Raw genomic sequence first — 17,956 nt, forward strand, 5'->3', positions numbered from 1 at the left:
ATGGACCCTCTCAATGCAAACTTTATTTTCTCAAGACTGAGAAACCCAGCCACTTCACTAACCCAGGTCTCTACACTCGGGGGCTTCGAGTCCCTCAACATTAAAAGGATCCATCTCTGGGCTACCAGGGAGGCAAAGGCCAACACGTCGGCCTCTTTTGCTTCCTGAACTCCCGGATTGTCTGACACACCAAAGATCGCTATCTCTGGACTCGGCACCACCCGCGTGTCTAAGATCTTGGATATCATTGCCTTAGGAAAACCCCGCCAGAATCCCTTCAGAGCCGGGCATGCCCAGAACATATGGACATGATCTGCAGGGCTTCCCGCACAACTCACACATTTATCCTCAACCCCAAAGAGCTTGCTCATCCTGGTTGCCGTCATATGTGCCCGGTGGAACACCTTAAACTGGATTAAGCTAAGCCAGGCACATGATGAAAAGGAATTGACCCTATTTAGGGCATCCGCCCGCAGGCTCGCATCCAGCTCCCCACCTAGCTCCACCTCCCATTTGCCCTCAAGCTCCTCTACTGGGGCTTCCTCTGCCTCCTGAAGTTCCCGGTAGATGTCTGAAACCTTCCCCTCCCCTACCCAGGTGCCGGTGACCACCCTATCCTGTATCCTGCATGGGGGTAGCAGCGGGAATGATACCACCTGTTTTTTCAGAAAGGTGCGTACCTGAAGGTATCTGAAAGCATTTCCGGGGGCAAACTGAATTTCTCCTCCAGCGCTTTCAGGCTGGGAAAAGTCCCGTCTATGAACAGGTCCCCCATCCTTTTAATGCCTACCCTATGCCAGTATTGAAACCCTCCGTCTATCTTGCCCGGGACAAATCTGTGATTATTACGTATCAGGGTCCAGACTGAGGCTCTCTCCACCCCCCTGTGCCTTCTCCACTGACCCCAGATCTTTAATGCCACCACCATCACCGGACTAGAGGAGTAATGGGCCGGCGAGAACGGTAGAGGTGCAGTTACAAGTGCCCCTAGGCTGGTACCTTTACATGAGGCCACCTCTAGCCGCTCCCATGTCAACCGCTCCCCCAATACCCATTTCCTAATCATGGCTATGTTAGCCGCCCAATAGTAACTGCAAAGGTTCGGCAGCGCCAGGTGCAGGTACCTGCGCTCTAGGTACAGTCTGTTTACTCGCTGGGTCTCATTTGCCCATACGAATCCTGAGATGATCTTGTTCACCCGCTTAAAGAAGGGCTTATCGATGAAGATGGGAAGACACTGAAAGACGAACAAAAATCTGGGGAGGACCATCATCTTAACGGTCTGCACCCTCCCCGCTAAAGATAGCGGGAGCATGTTCCACCTTTTGAAGTCTCCCTCCATCTGCTCTACCAGCCGAGATGGATTAAAGCTTGTGGAGGGCATCCCATTTTCGAGCCACTTGTATCCCTAGGTATCGAAAGCTCTTCTCAACCAACTTCAGCGGAAGCTCTCCCAGTCCCTTTTCCTGCCCCTTAGCTTGGATCACGAACATCTCGCTTTTCTTCTCGTTTAGTTTGTACCCCGAGAAATTGCCAAAGTCCCTCAGAATCAGCATGACCTCCCCCATCCCGTCTAGTGGGTCCGAAATGTACAGGAGCAGATCATCCGCATAAAGCGAGACCCGATGCTCCTCCCCCCTCCCCCCCCCGAACCAACCCACGCCAGTTCTTTGAAGTCAGCAGCGCTATAGCCAGCGGCTCTATCGCAAGGGGCCGGGGCAGGACGGCTACCCTGTAGAATTCTACAAGAAATTTTCGGAACTGCTGTGCCCACTCCTACTAAGGACCTTTAATGAGGCCAAAGAGAGAGGGACCCTCCCCCCAACAATGCCACAGGCTTCGATTTCACTCATCCTCAAGCGAGAGAAAGACCCGCTACAGTGTGGATCTTATAGACCAATATCGGGGTCGGCCAGCCACGAGCCTGTGCATTGGAGGCCCCCCCCCCCCCCCCAAACTCTCCCACCTCTCCCTCTATTGCCCCATGTTGGCACCTTTTCTGTCAACCAAACAGCATCCCACCCTGCCCCCCACCCCAACAACCTCGTGATCCCAAACCCCCAAGTTAAGCACCCGCTTGACACTGGCTCTCCCCCCATTACGCATCCGTAGTCAGCTGACCTATGCTGACCCCAGCCACTCCCACCTTTGTCTCCGATTACTCAGGTGCCTCATTTTGCGGGCCCCTCCCTCCCTATGGAAAGCCCAACTTATCTGCTTCAGCGGCCCCCAAAGCACATTTTCCGCCCCTCCCCGCCCAGCAAAACAAACAGCAACCCACAGGCGCAAACCCGGCCCCATCAAATAAACGGCTCCAGCTGCCAGGAGAGCAGCTCTACGTGTACGGCCCCACTCCTCCCTCTACGGCTGAGTTCTGCAAAAGCCAAAAACATGGCCGAAGAAACAGTGAACAAACAAAAATAAGAGGAAACAACATAATGTCGCTGCCTCCGGCTACTCGCCAATTACCGTCCCCACCAGAGTAGCGTCCCTATGTGGCTGTCCTTTAGTTCGAGTCCAACTTTTCTTGCTTGATGAAATTCCACACCTCGTCCAGTGTATCAAAGTAATGATGGCAATCTTGGTACGTGACCCACAGTCTTGCCGGATGCAGCAGCCTGAACATCAACCCTTTGCTGTGGAGGGCCACCCTAGCACGGTTGAATCCAGCACGTCCCTTGGCCATTTCTGCTCCCAGGTCCTGGTAGATGCGGATTACGCTGTTCTCCCACCTGCTGCTCCGCTCCTTTTTAGCCCATCGCAGGACTCGTTTCTTATCTGAGAAGTGGTGGAACCATGGCCCTCGGCGTTCATTCGTTTTGGACTTCCTTGCAAGGACTCTGCGCACCTCATCCAGTTCCAGAGGCTGAGGGAATGCTTCTGGCCCCATCGGGGACCCCAATAACGTGGTCACGAATGCGCTCAGGTCCAACCACTCCACACCCTCAGGTAGGCCCAGAATGCACAGGTTCTGCCTCCTGGATTCATTTTCAACGTCTTCCAGCCTCTCCTGCCACCTCTTGTGTAGGGCATCATGTGCCTCCACCCTGAAGGCCAGGCCCAGTATCTCGTCTTCGTTATCCAAGACCTTTTTCTCAATCTCCTTGATCGCCTTCTCCAGCATTTTCTGGGTCTCAACCATTTTCTCCATTGAGGCCTTCATTGGAGCCAGCATCTCCGTTTTCAGGTCAGCAAAGGAGCTTCTAAGGAACTCCTGCTGTTCCCGCGACCATTGGGCCCATGCTGCCTGATCCAAGCCGGCTGGCATTTTCTGATCCAAGCCGGCTCCCATTTTCTCATCCCGCGCCCGTTCCTGCTGTTTCTCGCTGGTCGTTTGTTTGTGAAAAAGTTGCACAAGACAAAGGCTCCCCATCAAGAAGCACTGGTACAAATAGATGCTTGGGAGTACATAACTTGAATAACATCTAATAGTAAATGTTTTGTTTAGGATTTTGCAAACATGGTCCAGTTGAGTTTCATCTGCCTATCACGAACAACCAAGGAACATGCTGTTTGATTCAATCACTGGGACGCGGACCATACAGCCTATGGGGCAGCACCGTAGCACAGTGGTTAGCACGGTTCCTCACTGCGCCAGGGTCCCTGGTTTGATTCCTTGCTTGGGTCACTGCCTGTGCGGAGTCTGCACATTCTCCCCGTATCTGCGTTGGTTTCCTCCGGGTGATCCGGTTTCCTCTCATAGTCCAAAGATGTACAGATTAGGTGGATTCGCCATGATAAATTGCCCTTAGTGTCCAAAAAGGTTAGGTGGGGTTACTGGGATAGGGTGGAGTTGGGTGCTCTTTCCAAGGGTCGAATGGCCTCCTTCTGCACTGTAGATTCTAATCTATCTACTCTATGACCTGGTATCGCAGGTACCGAAATGAAATTCATGCACTAGTTGTTCAATTGTGTGGTAGGTAGAAAGTGTTTGGAGACTGACAGTCGCATTCCGTTAGTGCGAAGTACCACTCACATAGCCATGGCATAGAGTAGCGTGAAACAACTGATGTGATTCTGCGATTGGGCAGTACCTGCTCTATAATCCTGAGTGGATGAGAACTATACTAAAAACAAATCTAAGATAATCAGTTGAGCTCATAATGTGGCTCACTTATGCTTGTTGGAAGCAATAATAATTAATCGACAAAGACATATTCCCTGCAAGCAAAAACAATATCTTCAAGCAGTACAACATTTTGAATTACCCAGAAGCTTGGGGAGACTATAGCTCCCCTACTGCTTTCTCCACGGTACCATTTCAGCCAATCGGAATCAGTTTCCCATCCAATTAGCACCCTTTGCTCCTGTAGTATAAACTGTTGTGATAGTTTGAAATTTGGCATTCTTGCATTGGCCTGCCGAGTGCAAGACAAAAAGCTTTGGCAACATTCCTCTCTTTTAAGTAACATTCAAACATTGGTACATTCTCAATCAACCAGTATTGGTGGCAGAATTTACCTCTAATGTCTGGGCCTGATACAGTCATTCTCTCTCCATTCATCAGTGAAATAAACAAGGGGTGCAATTTAATGGCCGCATTGCGCTTAAGTGAGAGCGCGACAAAGCCATTAAATAATAACTGGCTTGCAATGCAGAACAATACCAGCAGTGCGGGTTCAATTTCTGTACCGGCCACCCCAACAGGCGCCGGAATGTGGCGACTAGGGGCTTTTCACAGTAACTTCATTGAAGCCTACTTGTGACAATAAGCGATTATCATTAAATAGCAGGAAAGGCCAAAAACGAGAACCACACCGAGCGCCGATCCATTCATGATCTAAATGAAAATAAAAATCGCTTATTGTCATGAGTAGGTTACTGTGAAAAGCCCCTAGTCGCCACATTCCGGCGCCTGTGCGGGGAGGCTGGTACGGGAATCGAACCGTGCTGCTGGCCTGCTTGGTCTGCTTTAAAAGCCAGCGATTTAGCTGAGTGAGCTAAACCAGCCCCTTACTAACTGGCCCTCTCCCCTTGGCAAAATCCGGATCTCACCTTAGTGTGCCGAGAAACCAATATTCACCACCCAAGGCCAATCTCCATACAATTAACGGGAGCGACCCCTAATGTAACGACCCCAGCTGATCAAAAGGCCTCCCAAGCAAGTGATCAAGCCGGCGCCGATTAGCATTCCTTTTTAAAAACATGAAACTGGCAGAGAGGCTACTGCGGGGACCTGAGCAGCCATCTTCACTCACAGGCAAAGAGCCGGGGGGCACTGGGTTTGCGGCCTCGGTGCTCAGAAGGGGTGGGGGTGCTACCGGGGACCCAGCTTCAGTTAGGGTGGGGGTGCCTGCCGCCCATGGTCTCGGCGGGGTGGGGGAGAAAACACCCGCGGGTCCATCATACCAACCCCGGGTGGATCGTGTGCACCAATCTAGCCCCTGCTCGTCTGCCCCACCGATCACCTAAAACTCCCACTGACCACGTAGGCCTCTGGCTGTACGGCTGAAGGCTACTGCTAATTGGGAATTAGCAATCGTAGTTAAATGAGCACTTCATAGTTCCCAAGTAGGTCCCCGTGGGTAGACATGCCATGCAGCATGTGTGGGTTATTGCCTAGCATCCCAGTCAGACTGTGATGCTTGGACACTGCAGGAGGCAATAACAACCAAACACCCAGGGGCTAGGTCCCTAGACCGGGGACATTACCGCGGCCGGAGGGTGGGCAGGTGCACCTGGAAGGGGACCTATGCCCGGTCCAGGTAACATTATGTGCATCTGTTTGGCTTGCAAGGTCTGGTAAGCTGGGGCCTATGCTGCGGCCAGGGATGCGTGGGCATGATGTGCTGGGAAGGGGGGGAGGGAAGGGGGGGAAGCAATGGGGGGGACGGGAGGGACCTGTGGTGGATGATGCGCTGGTTGTCAAGTCTCACACCGTCTCTCAATTCTTTACAAATATTCCACAGTATGGACGATATTTTGGACCCTGCGGACCTTGCCCTAGTGGTGCTGCTGTCAGGCCAGGTGATGGAGAAGGGGGCAGCAGCGTCGACAGAGACTCAAGGTGGTGGCTCATTTGCAGGGGCCCGTTTCACACCCTGAGGACCTGGCCGCCCATCAGGCCAGGGAGGGACCCAGAGGGGGGAAGCCCACAGGTGTACAGGCGTCGCCGTTCCTTCAAACAGATGACGGACAGCGCGTGCTGCAGGCGGGTCCACATCTAGAAGTAAACAGTATGGCACCTGTGCCAAGTTTGCAAGGACTTGTCACTATGTGAAAGGTCATAGAATTTACAGTGCAGGAGTAGGCCAATTGGCCCATCGAGTCTGCACCTGCCCTTGGAAAGACCACCCTTCCTAAGTCCACACCTCCACCCTATCCCCTTAACCCAATGACTCCACTAACCTGGACATCAAGGGCAATTTTGCATGGCCAATCCACCTAACCTGCACATCCCTGGACCATGGGAGGAGGATACCCGCTCTCAGTGGCCATCAAGGTCACCGCAGCCCTACACTTCTACGCCTCAGGATCATTCCAGGGCTCGAGCAGGGACTTGTGCAGCATTTCACAAGCTACAGCCCATAAGTGCTTTCGTGAGGTAAGGGATGCACTGTTTGTCCGGGCAGCGAAATATATAAACTTTGACATGGACCAAGCCCAACGAGGTGCCTGGGCAGCAGGTTTCCCAACGGGATGCCCCAGGTCCTGGGCATAATAGATGGCACGCCTGTCATCTTGCACTCACCTGGCCACCTGGGAGTGCCTCACAACAACAGGAAGGATTCCACTCCTTGAACATCCAGCTCGTGTGCAACCACCAGATGAAGTTCATGCACGTGTGTGAACGCTTCCCAGGACTGTACATGACAGCTATATCTTGGAGCAGTCAGACATCTCCAGCCTCTTCAAGGACCACCCCAAGATGGCCAATTGTACTTGGTTAATGACGTCAGTATGGAGGCTGGTTACCGATATGGAGACCCGATACAATTTGGACCACTGTGATTTGAGGTGCAGTGGACTCCTCAAAATGCGGTTCCGATACCTCGACTGCTCTGGTGGTGTTCTCCAGTACACCTTCCAGATGGTTGCCCGCTTTGTGATGGCCTGTTGCGCTCTCCATGACCCGGCACAGCAGCAGTGTGATGTGCTGGTGATGGAGGAATATGTGGTCACCTTGAAGGAGGAGGCGTGGACCAGGAGGGGCTGGAGGACCGGCCTGGGGACAACCTACAGGATCAGCTGGAGAATAGGCGGCAGCGGCGAGAGATAGGATTTATGATTATTTAGAAAAACATAGTTTGATTAAAGATAGTCAGCATGGCTTTGAGGAGTGGGTCATGCCTCACAAGCCTCATTGAATTCTTTTGAGGATGTGACGAGACACATTGATGAAGGTCGGGCAGTGGATGTGGTGTATATGGATTTCAGTAAGGTTCCCCATGGTAAGCGGGGCATGGGATACAGGGAAATTTGGCTGTCTGGATACAGAATTGGCTGGCCGAAAGAAGACGGCGTGTAGTAGTCGATGGAAAGTATTCCGCCTGGAGGTCGGTGACCAGTGGTGTCCTGCAAGGGTCTGTTCTGGGACCTCTGCTATTTGTGGTTTTTATAAATGACTTGGATGAGGAAGTGGAAGGGTGGGTTAGTATGTTTGCCGATGACACGAAGGTTGGGGCAGTTGTAGATAGTGTTGAGGGTTGTTGCAGGTTATAACAGGACATTGACAGGATGCAGAGCTGGGCTAAGAAGTGGCAGATGGAGTTCAACCTTGATAAATGTGAAGTGATTCATTTTGGAAGGTTGAATTTGAATGCTGAATACAGGGTTAAAAGCAGGATTCTTGGAAGTGTGGAGGAACAGAGGGATCTTGGGGTCCACGTACATAGATCCCTCAAAATGTTACCCCCCAGGTTGATAGGGTTGTTAAGAATGGTGTGTTGGCTTTCACTAACAGGGGGATTGAGTTTAAGAGCAGCAAGGTTTTGCTACAGCTTTATAAAACCCTAGTTAGACCACAATTGGAATATTGTGTCCAGTTCTGATCGCCTCATTATAGGAACGATGAGGATGCTTTGGAAAGGGTACAGAGGAGACTTACCAGGATGCTGCCTGGACTGGAGGGCATGTCTTATGGAGAAAGGTTGAAGGAGCTCGGGCTATTCTCACTGGAGCGAATTAGGCCGAGAGGTGACTTAATAGAGGTGTACAAGGTGATGAGAGGCATGGATAGAGTGGATAGCCAGACTTATCCCAGGGTGGAAATGGCTGTCACGAGGAGACATAATTTTAAGGTGATTGGAGGAAGGTATAGGGGAAATGTCAGATGCAGGTTCTTTACACAGAGAGTGGTGGGTGTGTGGAATGCACTGCCAGAGGTTGTGGAGTCAGAGTCATTAGGGACATTTAAGCGACTCTTAGACAGGCACATGGACAGCAGTAAATTGAAGGGGTGTAGGTTAGGTTGATCTTAGATTAGGATAAATGGTTGGCACAACATCGTGGCCTGAAGGGCTTGTACTGTGCTGTACTGTCCTATGTTTGAGGAGAGGTAAAGTTGGATCTCACTAGTACACACTATGAGGCTTCGCTATCTGGCCCATACCATTACCCTCCAGATGTTCCACCATTGGCTTTTGTTTTCACCATTTGCATGCTGCCCTTTAACTTCATCATCTGCAGGCACGATTCAACTTGAGCTGGGTGACAATGCCTATGCTTTGGGTGACAATGCCTATGCTCTATCTTTCCATCAGCTTTTGCAATCCTTCTAATGTTTCAGTTTTATCAGGCTGATTGGAACCAGACTGGGGTTCTGGTTCCTTCGGGGTTCTGGTTCCTTCAGGGTCCTTTTCCATTTTTACCTCTGGAACCTCCTCTGACCCTACAATGAACCCCGCCCCCAAACACATAATAACCCCTCCACCTCCAAGATCCTCAATAAAGCCCATCTCCTTGATTCAGCTTTTGGTTGCCTCAGCTCGTATAACGTTCTTTGTTTTGGTGCCCATTTGTGATTACACCTTTAACAATAGTTTGAGATATTTTCCTACATTAAAGATACTTTATAAATGCAACAGAATACATTTGGTTCATTAATAACAAAATGTGGTTTTGCTTTCACCTTCTCCAAAATAAATAATCATTTAACAATGTTTACTGCCAACTTGTGGCAATCGGTTTGCATGCAATTGATGAGGAAAAGTAATGAAAAAGAGTCAATAGGTACAGGTAATTATAAATGCATGAACAAAGAATATTCAATCATGGTTTAGTGGAAGGAGGAATGTGATTTTTGGTTATGTTTTTCTGTCAATGTTTAACACTGCAACTTTAAATACAAACATTTACTATGGAAATCCTGCATAGCAATATAGCCACATGAAAGTTGGTGGGCGCCGTAGAGTGAATTTCTGAAGTCACTTTTAACTCATCACCATCAGATATATTTTTAAAAAACTCTTTCTATTGATGAACTGCTCATAAGCAACGCCATGGACACTTAGCAGATAAGTTAAAGGTCTTGTAAGTTTACATGTCTTGACAGACAAAAATAAAGGTTAGTGCACAAGGTAAGTGGGTAGGATTTTGGGGTTGGAGGTATCCTGCCTCGGGTGGAGGTATAGCCGGGTTGGGCTTTGGGGATATGGGACAGTTGGGCCTGGCAGATGTGGAAGTGAGAGTCAGGCCTGGCCAGGTGAGGGGAGTCCCTTGGAGAGAGGTGGGTGGAACAAGATCCCTGGGGTTTTGGGGTAGTTGTTGTGTCGGGGTAGGTCTGTGGAATAGTTACCTTAAGTTAGAAGTGGCTTTAATTTTTTGGGGGGTAACCATCTGAAGTTTGCGATTACCATGCAAACCTTACCTGTAAACAGCTGAAGGGGATTCCCTAGCTCATTTTTGGGATACCCCCAATAAGACACCCTGGAGTTGGGAAGTTATGGCCCAACATTTGGCAATGTTACCAATACAGGTTGATCATCCCTTATCTGAAATGCTTGGGGCCGGAAATGCCTGGGATTTCAGAATATTTTGGATTTTGGAATACCTGTATAATGGTAGCTCATCCAGCAAGTCATCCACATTGGAGACAGAAGGTGGTCGACCGTGTGATCCTTGCAAACTGGAGAGGCGCTTTGCAAAGCCAAGAGAGAGTGCATGATCCACAAGCGCTATGTGAAGAACAACGCCGTGTCCAGGCAGCTGAAATCCGCCACTAAATCTTGCATCAAAGACAGCATCAATAAACAGCAGATTGATTCAGCGAAGTTTGACCAAGTGGAAAAAAGTGCGGATTTAAGAGCTTTTTGAATTTCGGATAAGGGGTGTTCAACTGTAATTAAATTAACTGGGCCCCTTAAATACTAACAAACCATCTCTAAACATATGCATTCCAACCTTTCTTGATTTCATTACTGGAACATTTTTTCTTCTGTTTCACATAAGGTTTTTTGGGCAATTTCAGTTGATGTTCAGATGAGTACTTTTGCTGGCATGCCTCAGCAGAACGCGTTCCAACAGATGCTGCAACCGCCTCCCACAAACCAGGTTTGTGTTTTGGTAATGCTGCAACAGAGCTAACAGGACAAAAATCAGTTTGAAACTTTTGTCAAAGTTATAGCCAAGACAAATAAAGATAACCAATCTTGCATTGTTTCTGCTTAAAAAACATTCTTCATACATTGGAGTGAACCATATTATATTAAATTTTAATTGAAGATGTATTATAACATGATAGATATCTTCCTTATGACCTCTCTGTAGAATATGAAAGGGCATAGCGCACCTTAAAAGTGTCTGTTTTACCAGGATTTCTTACAAGAAAGTCCATTTACCTACGTATTTTGGCTGCTGTTCTAAATCTGAGCCAATCAATTCTATTTCCTCCCTTTTATAAACAACTTTTCTCTTTACCTCTCTCATTTCTTGTCATGTTTCCTTCCACTTCTCCTCTCTCCGGTATCCTGATCTTCTAAATCCCTAATGTAACCCTCAGTACATCGCCACCTTCCTACTCTCCTGCCAATATCCCAGCTTGACTCTCCCTTAGATAAGCCAACAGCCTTCCACCATATCACTCTTGGCAATTTACAAGGGACCCTTCAAGGCATTCGGCACTGCCTCACTGCAAGCAACAATCCCGAATATCCATCATACTGTCTTGTTGAACCTCTCACTCTGTGTCCACTGAGGGTTAACCTTGCCAATCTTCTTCTCAGCTAACTCGCTCCTCACAGTGCTACCCTTTAGATTGCACCAATCTATCACCCTCTCACCACCACTCACTGCCTCTACCTTCATCAGTGAATGAGGTCCTTGCTATCCATTAATTTAGTGCAAATGATTATTTGAACATCATGACGTTGGTGGAAATCTGCCTGAGGAATGATGACATCTTCCCCGAAATGTAACTGCCATGCCTGACTGTACTTTCTACCAAGACTGTCACGGTGGCGGTGTGGCTGTCATTGTCAAGGCTTGCTAACACCGCTCTTTCAACCCAGCAAGTCCTCTTTACTAACATCTGGGAGCTTGTGCCAAAATTAGGAGAGCTGTCTCACAGATTAGTCAAGCAAGAGCCTGACATAGTCAAAATCAAGGAATCATACCTTTCAGTTAATATCCCAGACACCACATCACCATTCTTGGGTTATCCTATCCCACCGGAAGGATAGACCCAGCAGTGCTGGTAGCACAGTGGTATACAGACGGGAAGGAGTTGCTCTACGAGTCCTCAACATTGTCGCTGGACCCCATGAAGTCTAATAGCACCAGGTCAAACATGGGCAAGGAAACTCCTGTGATTACTACATACCGTCTTCCCTCAGCTGAATAATCAGTACTCCTCCATGTTGAACACCACTTGGAGGAAGCATTGAGGGTGGCAAGGCACTGAATTTACTCTGGGTGGGGGACCTCAATGTCCATCACCAAGAATGGCTCAGTAGTATCACCAGTGATTGAGCTGGCCAGGTGCTAAAGGACATAACTGTGAGGCTAGGATTGCTATAGGTGGTGAGGGAACCAAGAAGAGAGAAAAAATACTAGACCTCATCCTCACCAACCTGCCTGTCACAGATGCATCTGGCCATGACAGTATCTGTAGGAGTGACCACCGCATAGTCCGTGTGGAGACAAAGTCTTGTCTTCGCTTTCAGGATACCCTCCATTGTGGCACTACCACCATCGTTAAATGGAATAGATTTCAAACAGATGTAGCAACTCAAGACTGGCCATCCATGCGGCACTGTGGGCCAACAGCAGCAGCAGAAATTTACACAACTGCAATCTCTTGGTTCGGCATATCTCCCATTCTACCATTACCACCTAGCCAGAGGATCAACCCTAGTTCAATGAAGAGTGCAGGAGAGCATGCCAGGAGCAACACGAGACATACCTAAAAATGAGGTGTCAACCTGGTGAAGCTAGGTATAAATTACTACCAAAAAATGGTTTCCAAAACGTTTTTAATATTCCCAGCATACATAGAAAAAGGGAAATAAAGTTCAGGCCAGGATTTTCCGGTCCTGCAAGTAAACTTTGGTTGGCCCATTGCATCCCACACGAGGGGTCCCGCCACAACAGGGCCGGAAAATTCCGGCCTCAGACTTCCTTCAACTCTTGAATGGTTCTTACCTGTGCAGGAAACGTAGTTCTTTCTTAGTCCAGAATTCTGCTTCAGTATCAAGAGAATGCAACCGTTTAGGCTGTTCTAGTTGTTTTTTCTGACTAGGCCTGGAATATAATTCAGGGTCAAAGTCTGTACCTGTTACTTCTCTAATTAGAGTTTTTTTATTTGAACATTTTGGCTTGTCTTCCACAACAACTTCAGTCTCATTTATTTCAGCACCTGAAACATCTGTAACAGATGACAGGAACCTATTAAATTGATTCTTAGGTTTTCTTTGTGAAGCGCTTTGGTTACACTTTGATACATTGCTTCCAACATTATAGTGATTTAATTCTGCTTCATTTATTGGATGTTGTAGTCTGTTTGTTGTAGTCACTTCAGCACTGCCAGTATACAACACCTTCTTCGACTTGTCTGTTTTATGATGACGGGAAATCTGAAGATTTCGAATAGAAGTGGTTTTCTGTCTCCCAGGACAGAGATTATTTAAGATAAACTCTTCAGTGTTATTTTCTTGGATTTCCTTGTTGGTTAGGATGGAGTTGGATGATGTCAAAATCTCAGACAAAATACAATCATTATTAATCAGTGAACTGGTTTGTTTAAGCTGTACTGAAAACTCTTCAGAATGTGACTCTGTAACAGTAGAACAGTCAATATTGTCTGCAGTTGAATTATTTTGCTTATTTACTCGTGCTTGATTTTGCCTATTGACATACTGTTTGTGGTTTAAACTTCTCATTTTCCGTTTGATGTTAATTTTGATACTCTCACTGGTCTCCAAACTCTCATCTTCCGATTGACTCAATTTGATAGGTTTTGTGATTGATTTTGAAGAATGATTTGCTTCTGTGGGTCTCCTTTTTGACATATGTTCAAAACTATCATTGTCACTTGTATCTTCCGCTTCAGATGAATTACTAATTTCTGTTGAAGACATATTTCTTCCTTCATTTCTTTTGCTTTGAATATTACCTAATGACTCACCCGATTTTAATGTCCTATTTCTTAATTTGTAAGAATCACGTAGTTTCACTTTATGGGTCTATTAGTTTTGTTTTCAAAAATATCATCCTCACTTGTATCCTTTATCACGGATGAATCACTCATTTCAGCCATTGACATATTTCTTCTTTTGTTTCCGTTTTCAACATTATCTAATGACTTATTTGATTTTATTAACCCATTTCTTAATTTGGAAGGATCATGTAGTTTTGCTTCCATGGGCTGCCTATTGGATTTGCTTTCAAAAATGTCGGCATCTTCTACATCAGATGGAATAACCATATCTACAGTGGCCACAGTCCTTCCTTTACTCCTGGTTATATGGGCACTGTGTAACTCATTCAATTTCACTGTTTTGTTCAATAATAGAAAAGGATCACAAATTGGTGTCACAATAACTGTTGGCTGTAGGGTACCACATTTTCTGTTAATTGATTTTTTTGTTTTTTCATTCGAGGTATATTCATCTGTGCTTGAAGCAGCCGGTCCTGACAACTGTTTGCATGTCTGGTTTCTCGTAATATATTCTACTGGTCGATTGTTGGACTTCTCATCTGTCTTTTTTGTTTTTTTGCCATCTCTTTCCATCTTCAAATCTGAATCTATTAAAAGACAAATGCTAAATTAAACCCGGAGATCAGCAGTTGTTTACTATAACGGGGCCTGTTTAGCTCACTCGGCTAGACAACTGGTTTGTGATGTAGAGCGAGGTCAGCAGCATGGGTTCAATTCCCGCACCAGTCCCGCCTTCTCAACTTTGCCCCTCCCCTGAGTTGTGGTGATCTTCAGGTTAAATCACCACCAGTCAGTTTCCCTCCTCAAAGGAGAAAGCAGCCTACGGTCATCTGGGACTATGGAGGCAACTATAACGGATAGATTAGTTACCTTTAAGCAATGAGTCAGAATTCTGATCAATCTACAATAATATTCAAATGTAATGATAGTTTTGGATAATGACGCTCCTATTCTGCCTGTCACCATTCTACCAATTCCTGGAAGTTCTTCTAGATAATACTGAAGGACTGTTTGAAAGTGGAAAAAGAAGTCCTCCAGCTGATTGATAAAATATTTCTGGATGTTGCGTTTCAGAGGTGCACAACTGAAACTGATGCCTTGAATTTATAAAAGGGAAAAGTGTACAACATTTAATTTTAGCTAGCTTCTCAAGGTTATCCCTCATCAGGGCAGGATAGTGGTAGTAACTACTTTTTGAGAGTTTAAGCAAAACCTCAATCAACATACTCTAATACCTTTATAAATGCTTGGGAAGCCACAGAAGCAAAAGGTTCTGATACAACAATCTTAGAAGAAACTTTGCATCTGGAATTAAAGGCAGCAAATACTCAATTATAGTGACGATCAAACTCTCAATTGTAAATTCTATTCAGAAAACGTGGATATAGAGTTACATTTAAAGTTAAATATCTTTGGCGGAAAGGAAAATCAAGCTGATTCTTTTGTAGGCACATGCTCTGATCTGCCATATTTTCTGATACTTGCAGCATCCAGGCGATTCTGTGTACCTCTGTAAATATCAAGAAAATTTTCCCAACAATTAAGTCAAGAGCATCCATTGCTACTGTCCAGTGTTCTCAAAGACCTTTCCACCAATATAGACACATGAAACTTATCTAATAAAATAAAACTAAATTAAAATGCAAGGAATCAGATTGTGGGATAGCTTTTCCTGTAAGCTATAAATAATTTTTGTGCCAGGGAGTGGGTTGGGGCTCCCTTCACGGGGATGCCATCTGCTGGTCTCCCCTACAAAAACAAAATGCAAGGAATCAACAGTGAAGACTCGGTGCCAAAACAAATGGTACATTCAGAAAATTACTTTTAATTAACATATGTACATGCAATATTTAAACATCATTGCATCACTTATTACTATCTTCCCAATTTGTGACCTCAGCTTGCGTGGAGAATATGAAAATACTTCATAGATGACAATTTAAGTAGCAATGTGGAAATAGCAGTCAAGACCTCGAAGCTGATGGATAAAATGCATGCAGATCCTTGGTACAAAGATGACGATGATGCCAAATTCTTGGCTAACAGATGGACAATTGCTTATTGTCCCATTTCATTTACCTCTGACCTCACTTGAAAGAAGATCCTCATTAAAAGACACGGCTTACTCTATTGTTATGAAACAAAAAATTGGAGGAGACATTACTGGGAGGTGAACAACATATTCAGCAGAAACCTAATTCTCCATTTTAAGATTTAGATACTAGCTGCGCAACAGTAATTGGCCATTGGAGGTCCCTGGGTGGTCAGGGACAGGCCAGGGTTGGCCCTGGCCCTCCCCCCTAGTACCCAGGCACCTTAACACTGCCAAGGTGCCCAGGTGGCACTGCCAGGCTGGCAGGAGCACTACCAGAATGCTATGGCGGCACTGCAAACGGTCAGGGCCCGAGGGGGGAGCCCGAGGGGGGGGGGGGGGGGGGGGGGGGGGAAGAGGGTATGAAAGGTGGGTGGTTGTAGGGCAGGTATGAGGGGGCCAATGTAGGGCTGGGGTCCTGAAAGGGGGCGTGGGAAGTCCTGAAGCAGGATCCCTCAGCGACCCCATTGCAGAGTATCCTCACTTGGGGGTATACTGTCCATATGTGGGTGGGGATCTCACTTAGAGATCAGGGCACCCTTTGAAAATGGTGGCCCGATCTCAGAGGAGCCGGTCTGGCAAGCAGATTCAGCTCTCTAGTGCTGAAAATAATTCTAACTGTGGGCTTCACTGGGGCAGAAACTCCCCAGGGCCCCAAAAAATGACGAAGTGTGGTTAGATAGGCCATTGAAGGGGCTGTAGCATCCTTGAAGGGATCAATAGAGAAATGCTTGGAGCACAGGGGTCGCAGATCCGAGAGACTGAGAGGGTGATGTCAGACCACAGCAATCGGGTGATGGCACTGGAGGAGAGGTGGGGCTCTTAGGAGACCTTTGCGTTGAGAGCAAAGGTGGAGCAGGAAAATAGGTAGATAAGGCAGAATCTGCGAATAGTTAGCCTGCCTGAAGGAGTGGAAGGTATGAGTGCCATGAGGTACATTGAGGATGCTGGCAGGGCTGGTGGTGGAGGGGGTGTTGGACAAGGCTCCTGAGGTGGACAGAGCACACAGAGCTGGGGAGCCGCAGCGGGCGGCGATCGTGAGGCTCCACAAGTTTGTGGAGAAAGAGAAAATACTGCAGTGGGCCAGAGAGAAACGCAACTGTGAATGGGAGGGGAACAAGGTCTGAATAAATCAGGACATTGGAGCTGTTCTAGCAAACAGCGTGCGAGGTTCAACAGGGCCAAGGCGGTGCTGTATCGACAGTGGGTTAGGTTTGGGATGCTCGACCTGGCAAAACTATGGGTGACTTATAAAGGCCGGGAATATTACTTTGACACCCCAGAAGCAGCCAATGACTTTATCAAGGAGCATAACCTGGGAGAGAACTGAACAATTTTGGGAGGCCAAGATGCTGCCACTTTTAAGTAACTGAGAATACGAGTAGAGTGGGGGTTGGAGGGAGGGGGTTTTTTTTTTCCTCCGATGTGGAGGGTTTTTTCTTAATTTTTCTGTTGGCCTGACAAAGGGTAGCTGGGGTGAAAAGTTTGTAAGGGGAAATTAATGGGGGGAAGAGCCAAAAGTGGACCCCGGTGAAAAGATCTTGGGTCTTTGAGCTAATCAGGAGTTTAAAAGCGGAGCAGTCTTTCTGCAGGAGAGGCACCTCAGTGAAGGACCAGGTTAGGCTAAGGAAGGGAAGGGTGGGTCAGATTTTCCACTCGGGGCTTGATTCAAAGTCGCGGGGGGTGTTAGCAATTTTGATGAGTAAAAAAAACGTGATTTGTGAGCGTAAAGTAAGTGAGGGACCAGGGTGGGAGATATGTGATGATGAGTGGGGTATTAGAATGTGTATGCACCAAATTGGACGATGTAGGTTTTATGAGGGTGTTGCTGGCAGCGATCCCAGACTTGGCCACGCATCAGTTGATTATGGGAGGAGATTTTAATTGTGTCCCAGAGCCGAGGGTAGTTAGGTCAAGCCCCAGGTCAATGGGCAGAATACAAGTGGCAAAGGAGCTGGGCAGGTTTATGGAAAAGATAGGTATGGTGGACTTGTGGCGCTTCAAGAACACAGCGGGAGGAGAGTATTTCTTATTCTTGTAGGATGTATTCAAGAATCAACTTGGAGATTTTGGTTGGGGTGGAGGGGGCAGAATACGCAGGGATAGTAATCTTGGACCTGCAACCCACTGGCTGGAGATTCGGCTTAGATCGGGTTGGGAGCAGAGGCCGGGGTGGAGGCTCAATTTGGGGTTGTTGGCAGATAGAGGGTTTTGTGATAAAGTGGGGGCTGTGATTAAAGATTATGTAGAATTGAACCAAAACGGAGAGG

At 47.2% G+C, this 17,956-nt stretch overlaps 1 protein-coding gene across 1 annotated transcript in view; it reads right to left on the bottom strand.

Moving 5' to 3' along the window:
• The window catches only part of mis18bp1 (MIS18 binding protein 1), an 86,125-nt gene that overhangs the window by 12,954 nt on the left and 55,215 nt on the right, over positions 1–17,956 (bottom strand). Inside the window, exons 11-13 of the mRNA XM_038776325.1 lie at positions 13,740–14,181; positions 12,580–13,581; positions 10,342–10,520 (exon numbers count right to left, since the gene is read on the bottom strand). Of these exons, the coding sequence (XP_038632253.1) occupies positions 10,342–10,520; positions 12,580–13,581; positions 13,740–14,181 (1,623 nt within the window). The remainder of the gene's footprint in view (positions 1–10,341; positions 10,521–12,579; positions 13,582–13,739; positions 14,182–17,956) is intronic.

Source organism: Scyliorhinus canicula, chromosome 2 (genome assembly GCF_902713615.1).
Source record: "Scyliorhinus canicula chromosome 2, sScyCan1.1, whole genome shotgun sequence".
NCBI classification, from domain to species: Eukaryota; Metazoa; Chordata; class Chondrichthyes; order Carcharhiniformes; family Scyliorhinidae; genus Scyliorhinus; species Scyliorhinus canicula.